Genomic DNA, 25845 nt, shown 5'->3' with positions numbered 1-25845 from the left:
AAACAAAAGAAAACAAAACAAAAAAACCTCAGAGACCAAGCCCAAGAAGGAGTCTATGTTTAGAACTGATTATCTTTGTGCCTGGAGACCATCAGGACCCATCTCGTTACTCAGACACCACAAAGGGTGCCAGCCTCCCAGGCCATTCCTCAATGATCTGATTCCCACAGAGCTCTGAGGATTTCCTGATGAGACTCAAGCTGCCAACTCTTCCCAACTCCCAGGTTCTTCCAGCGTGACCCTGAAACCCCATTGCCCTCAGCCTCTTCCCTTAGGAAAGCCTGCCTTTTCTGAAAATGTGGTTTCCCTGGAGCCCTCTGCAGTCATCACTGGCCTTCTCCTGGAGGCCTCTTCTGGACCACCTCTCTTCCGAACCATCTCTTCCCATCCGATCCCTGCCTCCCCCTCCTGGAAAGCTTTCAGCTCACTGGAAGCATGCCTACCCACTCCTTTTCTGTTGCTATTACCTACCAGCCTCTAAGACAGACCTCCCCTCCCAGTGAAGAGCTGAATTAGCTTGACTTGTATTTTCTCTCCACCCCTACTTGTCAGCATTCTCAGAGGCTTCAATGTTTATGTAGACAGTTCTTCCAACATGCTGGCTTCAGGTCCTACCTTCCAGTTGTCTTTGTTCTCATCCCGTCTCAGCTACCCATTCCCAAAATTGTGTTGTAAACTTGGACTTGATCAATAATCCCATCCCCTCTGAAATCTCTACTTCAAGAAATATCTCACTTCTGATTCCCTCCTCCCATCTCTCCAGCTCATTCCCTCTATTATCCTAACTCCAAGGAAAACCTTCATTTCCATTGGCCCTATAAACCCTTTGCTGACTATCACCTGCCCTGTGTCTCTACTTCCCTCCCGACCCATCCCTGTTGCCTCTAACGCACTTCCTCTAGAGAAGCATCGCAGTGGTGAGCAGCAACAGGCTCAGGGTCAGACTGCCAAATTCACATACTGGCTCTGTCACTTATTAGCTATGTGCCCTAAGACAAGTTTCTTAATCCTCTGTGCTTCAGTTCATCATCTATAAAATGGGGAGAAATGGTTGTATCTTTCTCATTGGGTTGTTATAAAGATCAAATGGGTTATCATATAATACTTTGAAAAGTATCTGGCTTAGAGGAGCCACTGCATAAGTGCATGTTAAATACATACTTTAAATTCCTTGATCATTTGGGGGGGAAAAGCAGACTTATTCCCTCCCTTTTATTCACCTAGCTAAGAAGCAAACCCTTGGATAAACCCAATTCTTCATTTATTTCAAACATGCACCCTTAGCAGGTACAAATGGCTGGAGAAAAATACACAACCATACTTTACTGTAAATTTATGAATTTATGACCACATACCTCATGTGGGCCCAGAATCCTAGCCCATTCTCTAATCAATAAATTGTTCCACTCGATTTTTAAAGCATTCTCCTCACTCCATAAATCTCCAATATCTCTACCTAACCCTGAACTGATGGTCTTCTTTCTCTTTCCACTGAGAAGCCAAAACAGCTAGAGAACTTTCACATAATTTCTCCACTGTATCAGCCAAGCCATTTGCACCTGCATCTGTCTAGTCTTCTTTTTAGAGCCAAACCTTCCTCTTGGATACTGAGTCCCAAACCCTGTTATCTATTCAAAGACTTGATTTCTACAAGTATATTCTTCTTCCCCTAAAATGTCCCCATTAATGATGTACATTCCTATCAATGTAAAAATATGATCTAATATTGCTATCTTAAAAAAAACTTAAGACGTTCCCGTTGGGACTCAGGGGGTTAAGAGCCTGACCTAGGGTCTGTGAGGATGCAGGCTCTATCCCTGGCCTCTCAGTGGGTTAAGGACCCAGTGTTGCTTCAAGCTGTAGCATAGGTCACAGATGCGGCTTAAATTGGGTGTTGCTGTGGTTGTGGCATAGGCCTGAAGCTGCAGCTCTGATTCCACCCCTAGCCCAGGAACCTACATTTGCTGCAGGTGCAGCCCTAAAAGGAAAAAAGAAAAATTTTTAAAAAAATTTAAAAACTTAAAACCTTGCCTATTCATGCCCACTGCTGACCCATTTCCCTTCTGCCCTTTCAAGCAAAAGTCCTTGAAAGTGTTGTCTGTATTAGTTGCTTCTACTTTCTCATCAGTTCTTCTTTCTCCACTGCTCCATTGAACCTGCTCTTGTCAAGGTTGCCCAAGACTCCTGCACTGGCCAAAGCCAATGAGCAAATCTCATTTCTCATATTACTTGACCAACATCAGCAACTTGGGCAAACACTGCCTTATTCTCGAAATACCCTCTCTCCTTGGGTGTTTCTTTTCCTTGGGTATCACTCTCTCTCTTGTTACTTCTCCTTCACTGGTCACTCCTTTTTTGTCTCTTTGGCTGGTGCCTTTGCTTCCTGAACCCTAAAAGTTGAGAATCCCAGGTCCCATTCAATTTCGTGGTTTTGAGTACCAGCTATATATTGATGACTGCCAAATTTATGTCTTCAGCTTCCCCTCGCACCTCATCTCTAGACTCATATGTCTACTACTTAATGAAAATCTATATTTTGATTTCTAGTAGTCTAAAACATAACTCTCCATGTTTACTATCCTTATCCCAAACCTGCTCCTCTTACATCATTTCTATTCCAGCAAGTGGTTCCATGATTAACACAGTTATCCAGGAGTTCCCATCATGGCCCAGCAGTAATGAGATCCGACTGATATCCATGAGGATGTGGAGTCCACCCCTGGCCTGGCTCAGTGGGTTAAGGATCCGGTGTTGCTGTGAGCTGTGGGGTAGGTCGCAGATGTGGCTTGGATCTGGCATTGTGGTGGCTGTGTTGCAATCCGGCAGCTACAGTTCCGATTGGACCTCTAGCTTGGGAACTTCCATATGCCACACCTGTGGCCCTAAAAAGACCAAACAAAACAAAACCCCACAGTTATCCAAGTTAAAATTTTTGAAATCGGCCTTGATTCTACCCTTTTTTTTCAGCTCTATATCCAATCTGTCAGCAAGCCTTGCTGGGTCTAACTTGAAAATACTTTAGAATCTGATACCTCCATGGCTACTCTCTACTCAAGGCAGCAGCATCTCCCACCTGGGTGACCAAGGAAGCCTCCCAGCCAATTTCCCTCCTTTCAGCTACATTTCCTTTCCTCTAATCCTTTTTCCACACAGTAGCCAGTGTGATCTTTCTGAAATGTACACCATTTCATTTTACTCTTCTACAAGGGCTTCTCATTCTATTTGGGATAAAATAGAAAGACCTAACCACGACCTTCGGAGCCCCTGGTCATCTGACTGCCTCTCTGTCTCCTTTGATTGCCTACATAACCTATTGTTCAGTCTTCTTTTAACTACATTCCCAGCATCTTTGACCTCTTTGACCTTTATATGAAGCCTCAAACACACTGAGTGTACCCCATCTCAAGGCCTTTGTCTTCAAGGTTCCCTCTGTCTGGAGCACATCACCCTGCCCCCATCTTTGCCATGGCTCAACCTCTGTCTTCATGCAGGTCTTTGATCAAATCTTGTTTCCCAAGATTATTGTATCTAACACAGTCCACGCCCTCCTACTCTAGTCAATTTCAGCACTAACAAGTTTCCAACCATGGCTGCCATAGACTCTGCCCATCAGAAGGTGGAGTCTATTTCCCTACCATTGAGTATGGGATGCTCTTGTGACCTGCTTTAACCAACACATCTCAGAAGAGGTGGCAGAATGCCCGTTCCAGGACTAGCCTTTAAGAGGCCTGGAAGCATCCACATTTGTTTTCTCTGGGGAGGACTTCTGCCATGCTGTAAAGATCAAACTGGACTGCTGGATGATGAGATGCTGCATACAGAGAGAGGACACATGGAGGAGCATGGAGGCAACAAACACAGGAATAAACTGTTGGACCTTCCAGCCTAGTCCACTGCCAACTGAGTGTGACCAAGTGACTGACCCCAGCTGATGCTACATGGAGCAGAAAGACTAGCCACCTGAGCCCTTCCCAAATTTCTGACCCACAGAATCATGGAAAATAATGTCATTGTTGAAAGCCTCTAAATGTTGGGATAGTTTGTTGCAAAGCAACAGATACCTGAGATACTTTCTTTAAAAAAAATTTTATTTATTTATTTATTTAGTCTTTTGGGGGCTGCACCCACGGCACATGGAAGTTCCCAGGCTAGGAGTCAAATAAGAGCTGTGGCCACTGGCCTATGCCACAGCCACAGCAATTTGGGATCCGAGTTGTGTCTGCAACCTACGCCACAACTCACGTCATCGCCAGATCCTTAACCCATTGAGCAAGGCCAGGGATCAAACCCACATCCTCATGGATGCTAGCTAGGTTCATTACCGCTAAGCCACAACAGGAACTCCCCTGAAACTCTTTCTGATTCCTCACTCTGTGCTATACGTTGATCTATTGAAATGTATTCCCAGTGTGATGGTAACAAGAGGTAGGACTTTTGAGAGGTGATTAGGTCCTGAGGGCCGAGCTCTCATGAATGGGATTAGAGCCCTTACAAAAGAGACCCCAAAGGGCTCTCTTGTTCCCTTTCCACCACGTAAGGACAAAGGGAGAAATGGCCATGTATGAGCCAGGCGCTCACCAGACATCAAGACTGCAAGCACCTTGATCTTGGACTTCCCAACCTCCAGAACACTCAGAAACAAATTATATTGTTTAAAAGCCACAAAGTCTACAGTATTTTGTTATACCATATTTTATGGTATTTTGCTATGGTAGCCTGAACAAAGATGCTGTTTATCTTCTTCATAGCAATTATCTCAGTAAGAAATTACACAATTATTACTTTATCTGTCTGCTGTTTATTATCTGAGTCTCCCTCCAGAATATAAACTCTGTGAGGAAATGGACTTTGTTTTGTTCACCACAGAATTCCCAATGCTTGGAATAATCCCTGGCCTATTTTAGGACTGAACAAATATTTGCTGAATAAATGAATATACCAAGAACCTGGCTGGAGTGTCAACTCTGACAGGTGGTGGGTTTTTTTTTTTTTTTTCTTTTTTGTAATTCAAGTGCCTGACTCAAGCTTTGATTGCTGAGGCAGCCACTTCAAAGAGGCAACCACTTTTATTATTTTTTATTTTATTTTATTTTATTTTATTTTTGCGGCATATGGAAGTTCCCAGGCTAGGGGTCGCATCCAAGCTGCAACTGCCAGCCTATGCCATAGTCACAGCAACGTGGCATCCAAGCCACATCTGTGGGCTACATCATCGGTCATGGCAATGGTGGATCCTTTCACCCACTGAGCAAGGGCAGGGATCGAACCCGAGTCCTCATGGATGCTAGTCAGATTATTACCACTGAGCCACAAGGGGAACTCCAAAGGCAGCCACTTGAAAGATGGAAGCTCCAATAACACATTGCCAGCTATGAACTAGACCGAGAAACAGGCCATCCCCTCCCCCAACTGAAGTTCCTTTGTTTTAGAGGGCTTGGCTGGCTTTCATAACTGACCGTTTGGGCTGCTTATTGTTTTCTCTTCCCGTGCCTTAAATTTCTACTTCTGTTTTTGATTCACTACTAAAGAGTGAGCCCTCAAAACCTTAGAATACCACCCTTGACCCCAATAAAAAGACAGAACCCCAGGTCAGCACTCTCCTCACCCCCTGACCTCACTGTGTGGGCCCAGGTGTGCTGTATAATTTCTAGGTCCTGTAAGTAATAAATCTTTATTTTTTCAAAGTTTCCTGATGGTTATTGCTGGAGAGCATTTTGCGACTGTAATAAGAACCCCAAGGGCCGTTCCAACCACAACACTGGTTATTGATAGGCCGAGATGGACACAAATCACAGATATATCCTTGCTTTTCTACAAAAATCATTCCCCATCTTCATGGAAACATTTGCCTTTAAATCCCAGCATCCAGTTTCATTTGCCTGTTAAACGAGAGATTTCTATCCAGTTACTGTAAAACGTGACATTTTGTTGTTGTTGTTGTTCTTCTTCTTCTTTTTAGGGCTGCACCCGTGGCATGTGGAGCTTCCCAGGCTAGGGGTCGAATTGGAGCTGCAGCTGCCAGCCACCGCCACAGCCACAGCAATGCCAGATGGGAGCTGCATCTGCGACCTACACCACAGCTCAAGGCAACGCTGGATCCTTAACCCACTGAGCGAGGCCAGGGATCAAACCTGCAACCTCATGGATGCCAGTCAGATTCATTTCTGCTGAACCACAACAGGAACTCCCAGGAATTATTTTTCAGTCCAGCAAATACTTTGGGTCAAGGTCCGCAGGGCCTTTGAAGATGACGTGGGCATGATTACCACCTGCTGGATGGCACAGAACCACCCTGTGGGTGGATTAATGACAAAGTACCACTCAGTGCCCTCTCTCGCTCAGGATAGACTTCTGGTGCTGCCAGCCCCTCCCATTTAAATACATACAAGTCCCCACTTTTGGGATAAAATGTCCAAGCAGAAGCTGATAGTTCCTTATGAATTCCTGAGATCCCACTAATTTTTCCATCAGGGCAACACAAGAACAGCCCCCTCTTTGTTAGTCATCTTAGATCCTTTTCGAGTGCTTTTCCTCCCTGCCTCACTGGCCCTCACCATGCCCAAGACTGCGGGCACTGCCACACTGGGGAAAGCCCTCCTCTGAAACAGCTTTACTGCCATTTCTTTCATGCCTGTGTGGAACACAGAGCCATAATTAGAACGAGGTTCTTCTCCCAGATCATTGCTCTGATGCTTCTAAATTGGTTCCCACCATCCTATTTCTTTCTAAATGAACGAGATCTTTGCCTTTCTGATTGTGGACGCGTGAGACTGACAAGAGGTCCCTGCCACTTCCCTCTGACGAACATTTTCCCCGGTGTTTTCAGGTACTCTGCCCTATCCATTTCATTTGGGGAGCCACACTGTTGGCTGTAATTTAATTTTTCTAAATTTAGTTTGCAGAAGGCTCACGGCCAGTGGAAGGCGATTACGGTGTGCCAGGAATCCACATTTAAACAAAGCAAAGTCCTCTCTGGGGACCCAGATTTATTTACGGAGTTTGGGAACTCAAATGAAGACCAAATAGACTGAGGAGCCACACTTCCCTGCTGCAATTTAACAGTCTCTTAAACACAAAATCAAACACAATATCAATAAAGCGGCTCAGTGTTTCCTGAATGTCTTACCTTTAACTTGTGCTGCCTTCTGTCTTGCTGTCCCCTAGATGTCCCCAAAGACCCCCTTCTAGCTTCTTGAAGACCTATAGCTTCTTAAGAAGAAACAGCTGCATCTCCTAAAATGCTTCCTGGCACCTTGGAAGCAGTCCAGCCATGCAGAAAGTGGAATTACTAAAAGCAGGCGTGTTGACAATCTTTGATTAGAAAAGGTACTGGTTGTGTACAATGCCTTCCCCCAACCCGTTTCTGCACCTAAATCCAGACGTGGCATTGGGGGAAAAAAGAGAAACGAATCCATTTCATATCTGACTTTCTGCTGGTAAAGAAGCGTAAGAGACAGACCATAAGACGGTAAAGTAGTTCAGTGCATGTGCTGTGGAAGCACAGCGGCTGCCCTGCGATCCCGTTAGAATGCTTTGCCCATCTGAGCCTCTTTCCTCCTTTGTAAGTCAGAGACTAGAAGAGTCGCTACCTCATAAATTTATTATGGGGATTTCAATGACTTAAGGAATGGAAACAAGAGAATGTCTGACGTGTAGTAATTGATTCTATCTTTTTTTTTCGGCTGCGCCTGGGGCATTCAGAAGTTCCTGGGCTAGGGATCGAACCTGCACCACAACAGTGACAAAGCCAGATCCTTTAACAGCTGGGCCACCGAGGAAATCCCAAGTGATCTCATTTTATATAGACATGGATATGGATATATTTGTGTGTATGTGTGGCGTGTGTGTACCGCCATACCATGTAGAAAATATTTATCTCAAAGAAGGGGCCCATGAGGTATTATCAGAATCCAGAGGCAAGACACCTTGTTCGCAGATGGAGGGAACCAGGGAGACTTCCTGGAAGACTGGAAAAGACATTAACACTCTCTAAATATTGTATTTGCTTCATCGGCTTCTCTGCCCTTTCGTCAGGGTCACATGACAAGTCTGGCCAATGGGATGTGTGGGCTTGCTTGGTCTCTCCTCTCCTGCTGCAGGGAAAGAGGGGGCCCCCCATCTCAGGTGTTGGGCTGCAAACGGGAGAAAGGCCATCTGCATGGGCAGCCGAGGGCTGGTGTGGAGTAGAGATACTTCCTCCAGCCCAAACGCCCACATACAGCCCCACAGAGGATGTGCAGCGAGGGCAAAATGAAAACGTTTGATGTGCGAAGACTTTGGGACTTTAGGCTTAATTTGTCACTAAAGCGTAAGCTAATCTGTCTTGACTAAGGTTTTATATATACATATATATCCTTATATAATATATACAAATATTTTAACCTTATACAGATAACTTTATACACATAACCATATATTCTGTCCAAACAAATATTTGTCCAATATACTATACTTTGCCCTATTTCTAATCTTTTTTCTTGAGCTCAGAACCATCATGTATATATATATGTGATATAGCATATATATCACTTCTATACATGTATGTACATTATACACCCATCATATATATATACGCGCACCATCATATATATACATATATACACATATGTGTGTGTGTGTGTGTATGAATGATGGTGCTGACCTCTAGAAAATGATTGGGAACAGGGCATATACAGCATATTGGACAAATATTTGTTCGATTGGAAAGTAAAACAGGGATCAAATCATGGAGGGCCTTAAATTCCAGCCTAAAGAGGTCAGACTCTAATCCATAAGGCAACGGGGAATAGTGAAGTATATTTCCTGGGGTAATTACATCAGGCAGGTAGTACCACCGAGAGTGCTTTGCAGGGCAAGAAGCTTTCCTGAAGTCCAACGGTTTCAGGTGGCACCTGCTTGAGCCAGAGGGTCCCTCCCTTTCCCCAGTGTCTCAGGGCACTAGAAATGTGTTCTGTAAATCAGGACCAAGAAGAATTGGGCTTTGTGATCTCTAAGACAGAAATGTCTTATTCTGAGTCCTAACCCATCTCCATCAACTCTCCCTGTCTGCAGTAGCAGAAACAACATCTCAGTATGGCCGCTTCTAGAAAGGACAACCCCAGACTGTCAGGTTTGCCTTCATTGCGGGGGGGGGGAGGGGGGGGCTTGTGCCTGAAAATGCAGTGTCTTTAACTACCTCCACAACTAAACTTAAAAGGGGACATATCTGTGCCCAAAGTGGGAAACCAAGTTGCTAAAATACACCGAGAATCATGGGTTTTGATTTTTTTTTTTCCCTGGAAATGCTAAAACCTATTACATTGGTTAAGATAATCCTAGCTGCTGTAACAAATAAACCCCTAACTGGGTAGTGGCTCAAACATGGTAGACTTTTATTTCTTAAACAAAAGCCCCAAATGGTGCTCCTGATAGGCAGGGGGGCTTCCATCCACATGAGCATCAGGAACCCAGGCTCCTTCTAACTTGTGGCTTTGTCCTGTGCTGGCCGTGGCTTCAATGGGCAAGATGGCATTAAGCTGGCCGAAGGGGAAAGAGAAAGAAGGGCGTGCCCAGAGGGTTAGTGGGCCAGGTCCCACAGTGGTCCATGTCATTTCTGCTCACATTCCATTGACCAGAGCTTACTCATCTGGTCTCCTCTAACTGCAAAATAAGCAGGTGAGTGTCATTTACCTGTGTGTCTAGAAAGAAGAGGAAAGATGCCTGGGGAATAATAGCAGACTTTGCCGGAACTGATATTGTTCCTCCCCAATCTTTCCTCTTGATGTACATGTATTAAAAAAAAAAAAAGAGTTAGTAAACTTCTGGTTTCTCATTCTTTTACCCAACATTTATGCAATACCTGCTCTGTTCTAAGCATGTGTTTGATGGCTCTGGCAGGGGGATGCAAAGAAGAATGCAAACAGTGTCCCTAAAGGAGTTAAAAATCTAGTAGAAGGGAAAAAAAAACCTATCTGTCTGTCTGTCTGTCTATCTATCTCATCTATCTATCTATTGCAAATAACAACAAAAGCTCCAGGAGAGGTTCAGATAGGGCTTTGGGGAAGTTCAGAAGAGGAACTAGATGGAGGCTTCTGTGATGGGAGTGGTGCATTGTAGGCAAAACACAAGCAGAGTCGCAGAGGGAGGTAATCAGAGAGTCTTCATGGCAGGAAGCCAGAGATTCAGTTTGCCTGGAGTGATGGGTGTAAGAAGACGAGAGAGAGCAAGTTTCGGCTGGAAAAGTTTCTTGGGGTCCAATGCCCTCAGACTCTCACTAATCACAGTCGATGATGCGCATTGCTGAGAGAGGCTATTCAATCACCTATCTTCACAGTTTCTATTTTTTCCCCATCTATTCTTCATTAAGCAGGTACCCTGCTCTCTTTCCACTTCAAGTAATTATAAAAGATGATTATGGAAATGATAGTAGGGATGGGGCTAATGATTAGGAGGGAGAAGAGACTTTGCAAAATTTCCTACTCTACCCAGAATTCTTTCAGGCTCACTCCGAGAAGAATCCTTGAGACCATCATGCATGAGCTGCTGTGGACCGGTTTCCGCTCCCTGGGAGCCCACGCGAGAAACAGCGCAGCAGAGTACAGACTGCTTTTGAAGATCAGCAGAGCCAGGCTGCTGGGCAGTCGGTTTGGAGAACACAGAAGTCCCCAAACAGCACACTCAGGCCAGTGCTGAATCGGACCAAACATCTTCACGGCACGCGGGACTGAAAACCACTGATGTTGAGACTGGTTTTCTCCACCCTCAGCCTTTCCGCCAAGCACTACGCTAGGAAGGGTGCTTGCCTTATATCACAGTAGAAAAAAGGGAGGGAAAAAAAAATGTATACGTGTAAGGGTGACTTGGTCTCCATGCTGTACAGTGGAAAAAATATATAAATAAAAAAATAAATAAACCCAAAACATTCGATCATGTTATTATCATAAAAAAACAAAAAAACAAAAAAAAAATTAAAAAAAAAAAAATCAGGCAAGCAGACCAGCTAAGAGCACAGCCCTGGAGCCACCTGGCAGAAGAAGTGTGGCAATAATTCAAGATCATTACTGTTGACCACGTGTGTCATCCAACAAAAGGGTTTCTGCTGACCAGCTCGCTAAGGTGGAGAGCAACCCTCTCCTCTTGGTCCTTGCCTTCCTTGCTTGCGGGACCCAGTTCGGCTCCCAGACACATAAGGGAAGGACAGAAAAACCTCCCTGTTCTGTGCAGACCATGGCACGTCTATATTAGTTTGCTGGGGCTGCCACAACCATGTCCCTCTAACCGGGGGACCGAATACCACAGCAATTTATTCTCTCACAGTTTTGGAAGAGCCTTCAAAGCAGGAAGAACAATAATTGCCAGGGCACTGAGGTGGGAGACTGGCCAGCGTAATTGGAGCAGTGAGAGAAAGAATCAGAGCAGTAGGAGCTGAGATGAGAGTCCTGGGTCACCCAGTAATGGTCAGATTCCCACACAGGCAGTGATGAGGCGTCAGGGAGTTCATTAAGAAAGGGAGAGAGGGTGCTCCCTGGCGGTCTAGTGGTTGGGACTCGACACTTTCACCACTGCGGCTGGGGTTCAGGCCCCAGTCTGGGAAGTGAGACCCCACATCAAGCCACTGCACACTGCAGCCAAAAATAAAAATGAAAAAATAAAATAGGAGTTCCCCTATGGCACAGCAGGTTAAGGATTGGGCATTGTCACTGCAGCAGCGTGGGTTGCTGCTGTGGCTCAGCAGCAACCCACGCTGGCCTGAGAACTTCCACATGCTGCAGGCACGGCCAAAAAAATGAATAAATGAAAATAGAAAAATAAAATAAATAAATGGGAAAAATGAAAAAAAAAAAAAAAAGAAAGAAAGAAAGAAAGAAAGGGAGAGAAGTCCAGGATCTAAATACCAAGCCTGCTTCCTTTACACATATCATCCATTCTGCTGGAATTTCTAGGCATCCTTCCAAACCAGCTTGTGTCCACCTCGCCTGATTCTGCCCCTTCTTCTCTTCCATCACCTCCTCTTTGCTGGGCCCCCGCCCCATCTACACACAGGACACATCTTGATCTCTTTTGTACCACACCGTCCGAGGCACATAGGTCTAAAAAAGCACCTAGCATGTTGCTATGGACACAGCAAGCCCCGAATGGTCTTTCCCTTCCTTAGCTCTTAAAATCCTTACCACAACTGTAGGGATTTTCGCTGCAAATCAAATTGGAAGTGAGTTCTCAGAGAAGACCTAGTTTATGGGCAAAGACATAAAGATGTAATAGAATCCTTTCAAAAAGCCCTCTTGCTAATGCTAAATCGTAGGGAACAATACATTCCTGACATTTTCAGATTCCCAGACCAGAGATAGAATACGATCAAGGGGGAAGAGGGGTGAGCAGTTTTATAAGGTTCTTTGGTCCCATTCTTCTTCCGGATGAAGTCTTTATTCGTGGGGCAAAAGGAAGGAATTCACGTGGAGTAAAATAGACTTCATGGATGTCCGCAGGGGTATGTGCCCTGACTTATGTCCAAGCTAATTCTAGCTACAGAGAATATGCCTTTTCTGTCGAGGATCTCAGGAACCCTAAAGGGCTTCAAGGGGATGCAGGAAAGTTTGTGTGTGCTTGTGTGTGTGAATATATGCATACAGAGAGAGAGAAAGACAAGGCGAGAGCCTGAGTTGGGTGTGTTGGAGGTGGGAGGGGTCGTGGATCAAGAATGCTGAACACAGAGTTCCCGTCGTGGCTCAGTGGAACCTTGAGGTTGCAGGTTCGATCCCTCGCCTTGCTCAGTGGGTTAAGGATCCAGCGTTGCCGTGAGCTGTGGTGTAGGTTGCGCATGCGGCTTGGATCCTGTGCTGCTGGGGCTCCGGCGTAGACCGGTGGCTACAGCTCTGATTAGACCCCTAGCCTGGGAACCTCCATATGCCGCAGGAGCGGCCCAAGAAATGGCAAAAAAGACCAAAAAAAAAAAAAAAAAAGAATGCTGAACAGGCATTTGGCTGCTTAGACAAATATAGCAGCCGTACCTAGAGAATGACATCATTATACAGGAAGGGGGTTGTTTTTAAGTGGAGCGCTTCCAACTAGGGGGGCTCAGCACCTGCTTTAATCAACCTTACCACTCTCTTTATATAGATTTACACTTCTAGAAGTTTGAGTAGTTTTCTCAAGTTCCTTTTGCTTATAGTTTGGAATTTTTCCATGTTTTTGGACGCAAATAAATGCAGCTGTTTGCTGTGCAAGAGCTATGGAAAACATATATTTATGCGGCATTTGCGATATAGAGAATATTCAATTGAGACTGAATTTGGCGTCTTGCCTTATGTTTCAACTTTTCTTTTAAATGACATAAGGACTTTCATTCATGCAAATAATGCTATTGACTCATCAGCATGGTACAGCAAAAAGAACAGAGGTCCGGGCTTCAAAACCGAGCTCCCGTTCTGCTTCATCAGTAATGACCTTCCTGGATGTGGCAGATCGCATTTTCCAAAGATGGCCTCAAAAAACCTCACATCCCGCGTACTCCTTGACAATGGGACCTGCCACTCTCCCACCAAGAGGAAGCATCTGCGTCCCTTCTTTTGGTATCCAAATGGGCAGTGACATCCTTACAGCCAGTGGAATGTGGCAGACATGACCATACATGACTCCTGAGGCTGAGTCATAGAAGGCAGTGCAGCTCCTGCCTTGTTTACCAGAGCCCTTGCACTTGGAGCCATGCTGCCACATGAGAAGGCTGACCCTCCCGAGGCTGCCATGCTGTGAAGGACTAAGTAGCGTGGAGTTGCCGCAGGTTGGTCCTCCAGTTAAAAGTCCTGGCCTTTGAGTTCTCCCAGCCCCCGTGCTAGACAGATGATGGAAGAAGCTTCCAGATGATCCAAACTCCCAGTCATGGAGTCACTCTCAACCTTCAAGTATTTCCAGCTGAGGCTGCAGACCAGCTGGAGAAAAGATACCCCTATTATGCCCTTTCTGAATTCCTGACCCCGAGACTCTGGTGGCATGGTATTTTATGCCACTACGTTTGGAAGCAATAGGAATAGAATCGGCAGCAATAGAAACAGAAAATTTGAAATCGGGGAGTGGGGGTTGTTGTAACAAAAAATTAAAATATGTGACGTTAGCTTTGGGACCCAGAGGCAGGTGGGTTCCAGAAGTCCCTTGCGAGGGTAATAAGGGCAGACTGGAGAGGCCTCAAGGAGAGTGCTGATGGGGGTTTAAAGGAAACCGAGGGACATGTTATCAGCAATAGAAGGAAGGGAGGTCCTTATTATATAGAGGAAGAATTTCAGCAAAACCCGTTTCCTCTGATAAGGTATAAAATAGAAAATACATCTAGGAAACTTGACTTCCAGGCAGAGTATTGAGGGTGCAGCAGGCTTCTTCTAGATGTCTGTACCAAGAAGACAGAGGAATGAGATGGAATAATAAATCCTTAAATTTTCCAGTTTAACCTGCAGACTATATGAAAGTTCTAGAAGAGTCTTCTCAGCCAGAAGGTGTCCCACAGTAAGAAGTGGCTTCTGGAAAAAAGAAGATGGAAGAAGTAGCTATAATATCTTTGGTTTAACTCTCAGAAAGATCTAGGGTGCTACCCCAGAGATTCTTCCGGGAGGATAAAATCCTCCAAGGATCTTAGTGTGTATCTCGTAGAACTTCTTCATTAAACAATAAGGCTTTGGCGAATCTTGATGGGATTGTCTGACAATAGCCACATAAGGGCCCAAGAGAGAGAAGGGCCTGAATCAATGAGATCTGTAAGGGTGGTTTTTGTCCAATACAGTAGATTATGTACTGATGCACACAAGCAAAAAAAACAAAAAAACAAAAAACAAAAAACCCACAAAGTGTTTTTTTTTTTTTTTTTTTAACTATGCAGCTTTCACTAAAAGGAACAGAGGAAATAGAAAATGAAGAGACTTTGTGGACTCCCAATCATTTAAGGATGCACAGCAGGCTGAAAAGTCTGTTCAGATGCAAATCCAAGTCGTGCCACATGGAAAAGGGAGGATGTTTCAGAGGCAGAACCAAGGGCCACAAAGCAAAACTCGAAAAGTGTGGTTCTCTCTGCGTGGGTGGCATTGCCTTTTAGCCCATCCTCTTGCCTAGCTGACTTTTACACACACACCCAGGGCTTGCTTTATTTATTTAATTATTTAATTTTTTCACTTTTTTCTTTTTCAGCCATCCCTCAGCATACCGAAGTTCCTGGGCCAGGGATCGAATCCAAGCCAGAGCTGCAACCTACACCGCAGCTGCAGCAATACCAGATCCTTAACCCACTGGGCCAGGCCAGGGATCGAACTGGCACCTCCACAGAGGTAAGTCAGGTCATTAACCTACAGCGCCACAGTGGGAACTCCCCCCAGGTCTTTCTGTAAATGACACTTATCTTAGCTTCCCTATCATATGCTCTCAAAGCATCCCTGTATTTTTCTTTCATAGCACTTATCACCTTGCTATGTAAATAACCCTTTGCTGTTTGGTATCTGCTTCACCACAGTGCTGTAGACGTTACAGAGCAAAGGTCTATGTCCTTCTTGTCGCCTGCTCCATCCCTAGCCCCCAAACAACACCTGGTGCACAGTAGGTATTCAGAGAGTTGTATGGAAAGAACTTGTAAGGCAAGGTTTCCAACCTAGGCTTATGGCCAGAGAGGTAAGCAGAAGATGAACCTGCCCATGTAGGTATCAAACTATGACCTTGGCTTCATGGTTATTATGCTCACAAATCAGCTGAGCTCGTCCCCACCCGGCTGTGGGCCTCCTGAGTTTGCTCTCTCCAGGCCATCTTGACTGTCATCAGGGACACTTCTGATAATAGAATCTCTCTCTTTAAAAAATTGGTTTATGGATGAAAAAGTCCCAAGTATACAGGATGCTGAGTTTAGCAGAATCTGTATGTAAATTGGTATTTTGCTGGTGATCAATCTTGTGCTAAAAATGGAAAATCAATAAAAAAAAAAAAAAGAAAATCTAAGGGGAAAAATAAGTTGTAGACATTTTTGGTCCAATGAGTTTCCAAGTCTGAGGACACTGCATCTGAGACCAAGGTTACTGTCTATTTCAAAGGCATGTTCGAAAGCAAAGCCGATGGCCATCTCACACACCAAGAACAGAGCCGGAGCCCCCAGGGAGAGAAAAGCTCCAAATTGCACTTCCTGGGAAAGGCCTTGGCCGTAGCTCCTTGAGACTAAGAAGGCGTTCATCACACGGGAACCACAGTTCCAGAATCTCTCCAGCTGCAGAGTTCACGGAACGGCTGGAGGGAAGGGCTGACCTCATGCACCTGGCAGTGATTGCAGAAACAGCAGTGGGTCTAAGGACACTGAAATGGCCTGAAAAGGAATAAGAATGAGTGAAGAGGGAGCTCCCGTCATGGCTCAGTGGTAACAAACCCGATTAGCATGAGGATGTAGGTTAAACATCTGGCCTTGCTCAGGGTTACCGTGAGCTGTGGTGTAGGTCACAGACACGGCTTGGATCTGGCATTACATTGGCTGTGGTGTAGGCCGGCAGTTGCAGCTCAGGTTCAACCCCTAGCCTGGGAGTTTTCATATGCCACGGGTGAGGCCCTAAAATCAAAAAAAATATATGTGTATACACACACACACACACACACACACACACACACGTACATATATATATTTAATATATATATATATAACAACTCCTGCAGAAGCTGCCAATCCAAGTGGCCACAGAGGAGACACTCCAGCAGGTTAGTTCTTGAAGATTCGTTCATTCATTCTTGAAGATTCTTGACGAGATGGGCACCAAGCACGTACTCGCTGAAGTACCAGCACAACTATCAGGCTCTGTCTACCCCCTCGGATGCAGTCAGCTTAGACCAGGGAGACTCACGGGGATGGGAGCCATGGTGGGGGAAGCCTACAGGGCCTCAGACGTGATGGGGGATCCCTGGCTGTGCCTACATGGGTCTCTCCTGGGCTGGGCTCTTCAGTGGGCAAGAGATGTGAGGGTAAGGGGTTTGGTCCAGGGGCACAGAGCTCCTGTTATTTCCCAACCCGTATGGAAGTATCGTATACTTTCAACAGCTCATAGGGCCCTTCTGGCTTTTACCTGCTGAATATCAGGCCTGGGATGATTACAGATAATTTTACAGTTTTGTAAAGAGCGGATGAGGTGACACATGTCAAGTACTTATCAAAGTGCCTGGCATATGGCAAGTGCTCAATAAATGCTAGTTCATACTATTATTGAAAAGAATGGTATCTAAGTAAAGCTCAAGATGCATTTATTAAGCACCTACTATGGTTTGTTGCATAGCAATAGACAACAAAAACTCTGCTCTTCAGGAATCTCAAATATTAGTTCTAGAACCTTCTGAAGGAGTCAGAGCATGGAGATTGGAAGTTCTGGATTCTGGCCACAGCTTTGTCCCTAAATGACCTTGGGCACAGTGCTTTATCACTCTGGGCCTCTATTTCTTCTTGTATAATAAGGGATGCAGATATCTAAGATTCCTCCTCTCCATAACACCTTATGGCGCTGGCATCTTTCTTTGATGATATTAACAGCACCTTCACTAACTTCTTGCACAGAGTTCCACCCAAATGTAAAATTCGGCTTAATTTCATGGAGTCACAGACCTTCGAGGTCATCTGGTCCTATCTGCTCATCGTATAGTCGAGAACACCAAGTCACAGAGAGGGGAAGGGGCCCCAGCTCCCATGGTCACTGCTCCCTTTTTAAAATTGGGGGGATTTTTTTTTTTTTTTTTTTTTGGTCCACTTACAACTTCCCTTCACCTTGGTAAGAAGTCATTGCTGTTTCTTTTTCAAATGTACTGGGATTTGGTGGGTAAACTCACCAATTTGTGCTTTCTGTCTTTGTTAGCTTTGACTGCCCTCTCCCAGCTTTCCAAAGGGACCTGGTTTTTCTTTTGGGGTGTTTTTAAAATTTTTTTCAAGGCTTTAAAACCTTTTTTTTTTTTTTTTTTTTTGGTATTATGGTAAAGTGTATAGAACATAAAATTTGCCATTTTGACCATTAGAAGCGTGCCAAAAGGATCTAGTTTTCGTGGTTCACTTCCAGTTCCTAAAGAAGCTGGCTATATGATGCATTCTAGTGGAAGAGCCCAACTCTGGACTATTTCTCCATGTTTTTGCAGTGTTCAGCTGTGTGGGCAAGTCAGCTACAAGACTAGGAGCCTCGAGGACAGAGAAGCAAATCTTAGCCTTGTTGTCACACCCACTGCCTAGATCAACGTATAGGACAAGCTTGGGACATATTTGTTGAGTGAATAAATGACCCTGCAAGTTAAAGCACATCTTCCTCAGACTCTCTCTATCACCTTAAGATTATCTTTCCTGTCTCATGGGAACAGTGTTAATAAATGGCAACCACAGGGTCACATGCGGGCATATTAGGGGCACAGATGTGCCTCTCCCCGCAAAGGGAAGCTACTCAGTGGAATATCAGGAGTGTGATAAGCTCGTAAACATCCTTGTTGACACTCTCTCTTCAGAAATCATGTTTACTTGCCAGGTTGTGTTCCCCTTAGAGAACAAAGAGAAATCTGCCCTTTGGTGACTGAATGAGGTCAAAGCATTATAATCACTGTCACCAAGGGCTGACAATTGCTGTTCCCACAGATGTAATACAAACAAGCAGATTCCTGCCATCCTTGGAAATATTTGCTCAAACACACCCACAGACCATGGGTGGGGGTTCAGGTAAACGCCCCTGCCTGCCCCCAGACCAGGTGGGCCACCGCAGCTCAGGACCCCACAAGGGTCTGGGCAGTGAAAGGAATCTCAGCTTGGGTAGAAGGCAAGGACCAGTGCCAATCATCTTCCTCTCGAAGGGGCAGTAAAACCCTTTGGTCTGGCTTTATATCTTGTGCTCTTGAATCTCCTGTCTCACGGCAGTTGCCAGTTGCAGAGAAAAACCTGGCTCAGAGAAGCTATTCTCAAACTGTGAAAGGTTCTCTTGGCTGTCACGGTCATGGCCAGGCTGGAGCGACTGCCTCCGACGGGGAAAGGCACATCATTAGATAAATGCCATGACCTGGGATGAGGGGGAATGATAAAAATCAACATCCACTGTGCCCAAGGACAGCCTCATGGACAATAAATATTTGACCAGCTCCGGCCATTTGTGTGGCAGCCACCCTCTCTCTCTCTCTAGAAAATTGTTTTCTCCCCCCATCCCCAACCCCGGTCCTAGGATTCGTCCACTGGAAGGGAGAAAAAACAACATTTCTGTCACTCACTAGCGAGTTCTGTGCACGTAAGAGGTCCAAGTCAATGGTAATCCTCTTGTTTTGGCTTCCTTTTCATTGAAATAAGCCTGCCCGTCTCTGCTGGGTAGAAACTGTCCCCCCAACCGGAAGACAAAATGCAGACAGGAGGACAAGGTAGGTGAGCCTATTTTAGACAACCATCAGCCTTGTTTTGTTTTGTTTTTAAATAAACCTTTCCAAGCGACAAGGTCCACCCCTCTCTTGGCCTGTAGGAGAGGCCAGTGGCCCCCCCCAGTCAGGCGTTTCTATTTTCAGCTCCCCAAGTCCCGGGAGCCGGTCACCTCGGCCTGAGGGAGACCACGCGGCTCACCCGCCAGCCACACGGGCCTGCAGCCTCTCTCTGCAGTTCCATTTCCATAAATTTACATCCAATTTGTGCTGAATCATATCCCCCCCACGCAGAAGAAACGAAATACATTATCAATAAGTACAACAAATTTGAATAATCTGAGAGCAGAGTGACTTTTCTCTGTCTCTTTTCCATTTAACTCCTTCCTCCGGCCTCCTCGGCTCACTCGGGCTCCGTCATCGGCGGGGGTTTACTCCCACCCACCCCTGTGCCCAAGGTTTTCTGCTCTTCTCTGCTGGTTCTTGATTTCCTGACCTCTTCTTAGGAGCCTCAAGCCTTGTATCCCCCTCTGTCTTTCCTCTTCCTCCTCGTCTTTCCTCCAAACATCTTGGTCACCCTGATCCGAACCCTTCTGTGGGGCAAAGGGGCTGCATCTTTGCCTCGGTTCCTCCCGCCTCCTGCCCGGCAATGCCATGCGCCAATCACGCCCACGCCCGTGCCCCCTCAGGATGGCAATTGCGGGTCCCCGGCCCCGCCAGGCCATCATCAGCCTCACTCAGTCATTTCGAGCACCTCAGCAGAGGTTCAGCGGGGAGTGGAACTTCCTTCCACCCCCTGCAGCCCGGCTGATTGGCAGCCAGCGGGGCTTGGGGGTAGGGGGTGGGCAGTGTGCAACTGATTGTTTGCGGCTGGGCTGGGAGGGCTTAGAGGGGGCAGAGCTAGGGCCCCGGAGCTCAGGGGGCTCAGAGACAGAGGATGCTCGGAGCCAGGAGCCCGGTCAGAATCCCCTGTCTGGCGTCTGGCTGCTGGCCCTGCTGGGGAAATGATGGATGGGCCCTTTGCAGAGTATCCCCAGGTAGAGGGGGGAGAGGAGGCTTATCTTTTACAGAATTGAGGTCAGTGGCCCAGGGGACCTCAGGTCTCAAGACTCTGCAGAAGGCCTGGCTGCAGTGCACACTGGGACCTACGGTCCCCAGATCCTGCTTGAAGTCAAGAACAAAGGAAGTCATTCAGCAACCAGGTCATGGGGGCTCCTGGCGGGGCCTGTCAAAATGTCCCTCCCTTGACAAGAGCAAGGATTGGGGACCTTGTTTCTTCTAGTGCTAATTAATATAAACATTATGTTAATACATATATATATATACACATAATATACATGTATATTAATATATATGTGTGTGTGTGCGTATGTATATATATCTGCCACTATAAATCACAGTCATTAAGAATCATTTTCATCTTAGGCTCATCAGACTGGGTTTCCTAATGCAGACAGGAGAAAAGTGACTAGAGAAAGGAGTGGCCATGAATATTGCCCCAGTTGTGCAGTTCAGAGAAAAGCTGAGCCAAAAATCTCTGCTAGAGATTCGCTTAGTTTCCTTTAATGAGAACACTGACATTTTTGCTTGGGCAGCCAGAATTGGAACGGAAAATACTGTCTGGAGAAGTTGCATCAAAAGCTTTAGGGCTTTCCTGTGTGTCTGGGGCTGTTGGGACTTGGCCAACGTTATCTCACAAGTCAGTAGAGAACCTGTAACACGAGGCGAGGTTTCTAACAAGTTCAAGTCAACCTTTCTTTTCCAGTCTCTCTAGAGATTTGTTTTGTTTTGTTTTGTTTTCATCGGTATCTGCAGGTTGAATTTCTCAGATTAAGCTGTTTTGGAGTTTCCACATCTAAAACCTTCTCAAACTTTTGAAAGTTTAAAGCATCAATCAAAAGCACTTAAGCACTTCTAACTATATGTGCATATAAATAAATAAATAGAACTGGCCCCTGGGCTATGAATATAAATGGAAAAATTGGGTCCCTAGAGGCTTTTTTCACAGGCTTTTTTTTTTTTTTAAGGGGATGTGAAAATAGAGACTTAGGACAATGTTTCAATATTTTGTGCCAGGGTGGCATATTTAAGACGAGAGTACCTTGCTTTAAGTTGGTCCTGGGCAAATGGACTATGGGGTGGAATATTTCATCCACTGCTTTCATCAGAGGTGGGGACAGTGGGTGAGTGGTTTTGTTAATTTTTTTCTTTGAAAATAGTTAACCACAATATAATTAGCTTTATTTTTGTCAGCCTGGGCTGCTGTGGATGAGGTGTCGAGAGGCCTGCTGGTATAGGTGCCTCAAAGCTTAAACTGTGTCTAATTATTATTATTACTCAATGTCAGGCTACATAAATGAAAAGAGATAAAAAAGGATGGCTCACAGCTACACTGCCGTGGTTTGTGATTTCATCACATCTCACAAGCTAAGCAGGTTCGAGCTGACACTCGGGACCTGAAACCTCTAAGGGAAGCCCAGGCAACTGGAGATGCCTTTTCAACTGAGTTGAAAGTTGCTCCACATGCTGGGGAGGGTAGAGGCTCGCCACTCTTTGATTTTCCTCCCCAGTTTTATTTTTAAACACCTTAATAACTGGCTGACTTACTCCAGAGAAGGAAAGCAAATAGGGGCAGGAGAGTCACCCAGAGAGTTGTCTTAAAGGTACATGATTGGTAATGTGACGATTCCTTGGCTCCCAACAGCTTGCCGATTGTCCAGCTGCCTGAAATACCAGTGAGGTCTTCAAAGCGGCAGCAGTACTGAAAGCCTCCGCGAAGACTGGTAAGTGCAGGGGCGGGCTGCTTTCCCACCTCAATGTCAGTCGAGAGCAAAGCACAGACCAGGAGGCAGCGGAAGGCAGATGGACCAAGTTATGGCCGCTCTTCTACAGTCTATTTCATTGACAGGTTGGAATGAAACCAGATGGTTTGCCAGAGGGCAATATATTGGCAGACAGTACCTGTCTTCTTAGCATGAGACATCGATTGGACGGTTCAGAACAAGTGTTTGGCGCCGAGTTAACCCTAGACGTTCAACTCAGGGATGAGCTCCTTCCCACCCTCATGGATGACAAAGAATGGACGAGGTGGCCCAGCTGGTCAAAAGACCAGAAGCCTTAACTATATTCTAACCCCTATTTTCCTCTTGTCCCCTAGAGTGTTTGTTTGCAAAACTTTGCTGGTAAGCCTTGCAAACCCCCCAGGACAGGGATTGTGGTCTGCAATGTTCCCCAATGTCTCTAGGGTAAGTACAGGGTTTGTACACAACAGGCACTAAATAAAAGGTTGCTTACTAGACCGGCTCCTTCCTGTAGCCCCTGGCCTGCCAGAATCTGCTGTAGAATCTTCTTGAGGTGAGGACCCAACAGGGCACGATGCCAGGGCTGCCAGGGAAAGTTCAGGCCATGCAGACTCCTCATCAGTGGTGTCACCACGTCTGTCCGTTGATGCATAGCAAACCACTGCAAACCTTAGTGGCTTAAAACAACACCAGTTTATTTAGCAGGGGATCTGTAAGTCAGCAAATTGGGCAAGGCTCAGCTGGGTAGTTCTTCCGCTGATCTCAGCTGGACTCAGGCAGGCATCTGTGGCAGCTGGAGGTCAGTGGCCTCACTCAGACATGTGGCAGTTGGCTGGTTGTTGGCTGTGAGTCCTTCATCATCCAACAAGCTATTCTAGGCTTGTTTCTATGGTGGTCATCACAGGCTCCCAAGAACATAAACAAGGATGAGCCCCACTGCACAGGACCTTCACAAGCCTCTTTAGGTAGCACAGCTGCAAATACTGCACTAGTCAGAGCCTAGAATCAAAGTTAGAGACAAGGTATGGGACACGGGCAGGGAATTCTTGACACCATCCATTTTGCAAACAACCCACCAACCCAGCAAAACAAGGCTAACAACAGAATGCAATATCTCCAACTCCCAGCAGTGAGACTTCATTTTCAGGTTTCCAAGATGCTGGAAGGGTCTCTGCGATCCAGCGGTCCTAGTTGAGTCTCTATTTCTCCACTTTTTCTGATAAATGGAGATATCCTATCTTGCAGGGTTGATCCAGGATCATCAGGGGCTAGAACAATAAATACCTGTTGGCCGCGATGCATCTAGTACTCTAAAACAGGTTCACAATTTAACCTACCTGCTCATCTCTAGAGGCAGCACTTCTGCAAACACGGAAAGCCCACTACTGCTGGTGATTCAGGACAGGATTTTTGGTGACTTGGGAAAACCTCCTTGAATAATATTGACTCATGAGTGAAGATCCTCCTGCCTCAGTAATTCCGTTTCCATCCTGGTCCTTCCTCTTAGGAGAAAGTCTCGGTTAGATGCCAATTCGTCTTCAAATACCTCTTGACGCAGTAGCATCACGCTCAGAGCTTTTGGTCCTATTTAAAATGCATTACTGTTTTATTTTCATTGTTTTCATTTGCTTTCTATTTATGCCAGCTGACAGTTTAAGAAATGAATGGAAATAAACATTTTTAGCTTAAAAAACCATGTTAAGTATATCATAACATGTGGTTCATTCATTTAGAGGTTCAACAGATACTTAGAGAGCACCTACTATGTGCCCGCCCTGTACCCAAAGTTCATCAGAGAAGGGAGCACCCCCTGCCTGCGTAGTGCTTACATTTTACTGGTGAGAGTCGCGGTGGTGGTGGGGGGAATGGCTGGATTTGGGGATTTGCTTCTTGTGGGGGACACAGAGGTGCCCACCGGGCTGTCCCCCGCCGGGAGAGAGCGGTAACCCTGCGGATCAGGCGTTACCAGTGGACGGCGACCCTGATCCCCCTTCTCTAGAGGAGGCTGAGCTCGGGGAACCGGGGCTGCGCGGGGCGGGGGGATGCGCGGGGTCCCGGAGCTGCGTGGGGTCCGGGGGCTGCGCGGGGCGGGCCGGGGCGGCTGCAGCAGGCACCGGCCGCGGCTCCTCCTCCCCTTCCTCCCGCGGAGGCTGACGTTGAGTCAACAGCGCGGGCGGCCGCAGGAGGCGGCGGCGCGGTGGCTCGGAGGCGCCAGGCCCTCGCGGGGCCGCGCGGGGCCCGGGTGGCGGCCACGGCGGCGGCGCGGCCGGAGGCGGAGGCGGAGGCGGAGGCGGAGGAGGGCGGCGTCCGTGCAGCCGGCCCGCGTCCGGCGGAGGAGGAGGCCATGAACGGCGACCGGACCGAGAGCGACTGGCAGGGGCTGGTGAGCGAGGTGAGGCCGAGGCGCGGGCCAGGCGGGGTGGGCCGGGCCGAGCGGCCGCCGGCCCCGAACCTGCGCCACCGCCCCCCACCCCCTCGGGTGGCCGAGCCGGGCGGGGACTCGCAGGGAACGCGCACCCGCGGCCTCGACTCGCTGCCCCCGCGCCCCCGCCAGGTGCGCAGTTCCTCTCGCACTTTCCGGTCTGCCCCGCGCCACTTTCTTCCACGCCAGCTGGTGCCAGCCCTTGGCGAGGGCCCTTCCCTCCGGGCAGGCTTTGGCCCTGGATTGGAGAGAGAAGCGCGGGGATCCGGGAGCAGGAGCCAAGCCCCACCTGCTTGCCCAGTCGCCACTGTTTTGGAGCCAAGCGATTGGCCGCTCTGTGTTGAAGCGGAAAGGTGGTGCCAGCGGGGAAATCCGGGTCCTGGGGCCACACCGGGCCAGGTGGAGTCACCTGCAGGGGAAGTCTGGGGGAGGGGCAGTTCTGTGGGCTCCCCCGCAGCTTTATTCATTCACGTCCTCAATTCAACACATGTTTTACTGGGGGCCTCCTGTGTGTAAGGTGGCAGGCCATTTATCAAAGGAGTGAAACACTGGCGCAGAAGTTATCCGATTTGTGGAAACAGAAAATACCGTGCCCCCAAACTATTTTGTCCCATGCATCCCTGGTGTCCGCTTTGGGCCTCCTGTATTGCCCCTCCTCAGTGTCCTAAGGATTTTTTCGGCCTGGGAGCGGCTGCCTGGCTTCTCCAGGTGAGAGGGAGTGCTGCCCTCTCCTCGCACAGGTAAGTCGCTGGTCCTGACTTAACCACCGTTTGTGATGGCAGTCAGCCACCTTACCTAGACATACTGACCTCCCCCCGACGGAAGTTCTCCATTCTCTCCCTCCTAAGAGCCACCCCCCATCCCCACGACCAGCTTGGACCTTCTTTTGCAGACCCCTGTACACACAATGCAGGGCGTAATGCTTTGCTGTCTTCCTTCCCACGCTGGGTGTTGGATGTAGGGTCTTGAATGTCTTTCATCTTTAATCATTTCCTGGGCCTCTATGTCAGTCTCAAAACCATATGTAATGTCTCCCGTGTGCAAAGCATTCTGTTTCTGAAGAGGAAGGGCCTGTCACAGCTTCTCCCCAAGTTTAGTTAGTTCATTCTTGGTCTGCATGGATTAACTGTACAGTATGATGGTCCATTATAGTGTAGCCTGTTCCCATCTCCTCTCTCAGGCTTTATGTCAAAGGACAGACCCTGTAGGGATCTTTTCTTCTGGCTCATCAAGAATCATACCCAGGAGTTCCCATCATAGGTCAGTGGTAACGAACCTGACTAG

General features: G+C 47.0%; 1 protein-coding gene across 10 annotated transcripts in view; it reads left to right on the top strand.

The window, feature by feature from the left end:
• Positions 1-24294: 24294 nt before the first annotated feature.
• The window catches only part of CCDC149 (coiled-coil domain containing 149), a 109322-nt gene continuing 107771 nt past the window's right edge, over positions 24295-25845 (top strand). For 7 of the 10 annotated variants that reach the window (XM_084971656.1, XM_021100561.2, XM_021100560.2 and 4 more), the window contains exon 1: positions 24295-24531. In XM_084971656.1, coding sequence (XP_084827782.1) covers positions 24484-24531 — 48 coding nt within the window. In that variant the 5' untranslated portion in view covers positions 24295-24483. The remainder of the gene's footprint in view (positions 24532-25845) is intronic. The other 3 variants (XM_021100557.2, XM_084971659.1, XM_084971655.1) reach the window with 2 other exon arrangements.

The sequence above is a fragment of the Sus scrofa genome, chromosome 8, assembly GCF_054392235.1.
Source record: "Sus scrofa isolate SSC_HxYL_T2T_F1_AM1 chromosome 8, Sscrofa_HxYL_maternal_Yorkshire_Landrace_v2.0, whole genome shotgun sequence".
Classification (NCBI taxonomy): domain Eukaryota; kingdom Metazoa; phylum Chordata; class Mammalia; order Artiodactyla; family Suidae; genus Sus; species Sus scrofa.
The sequence above is the reverse complement of the archived record's forward strand: the minus strand, read 5'-3'. Positions and strand labels throughout refer to the sequence as shown.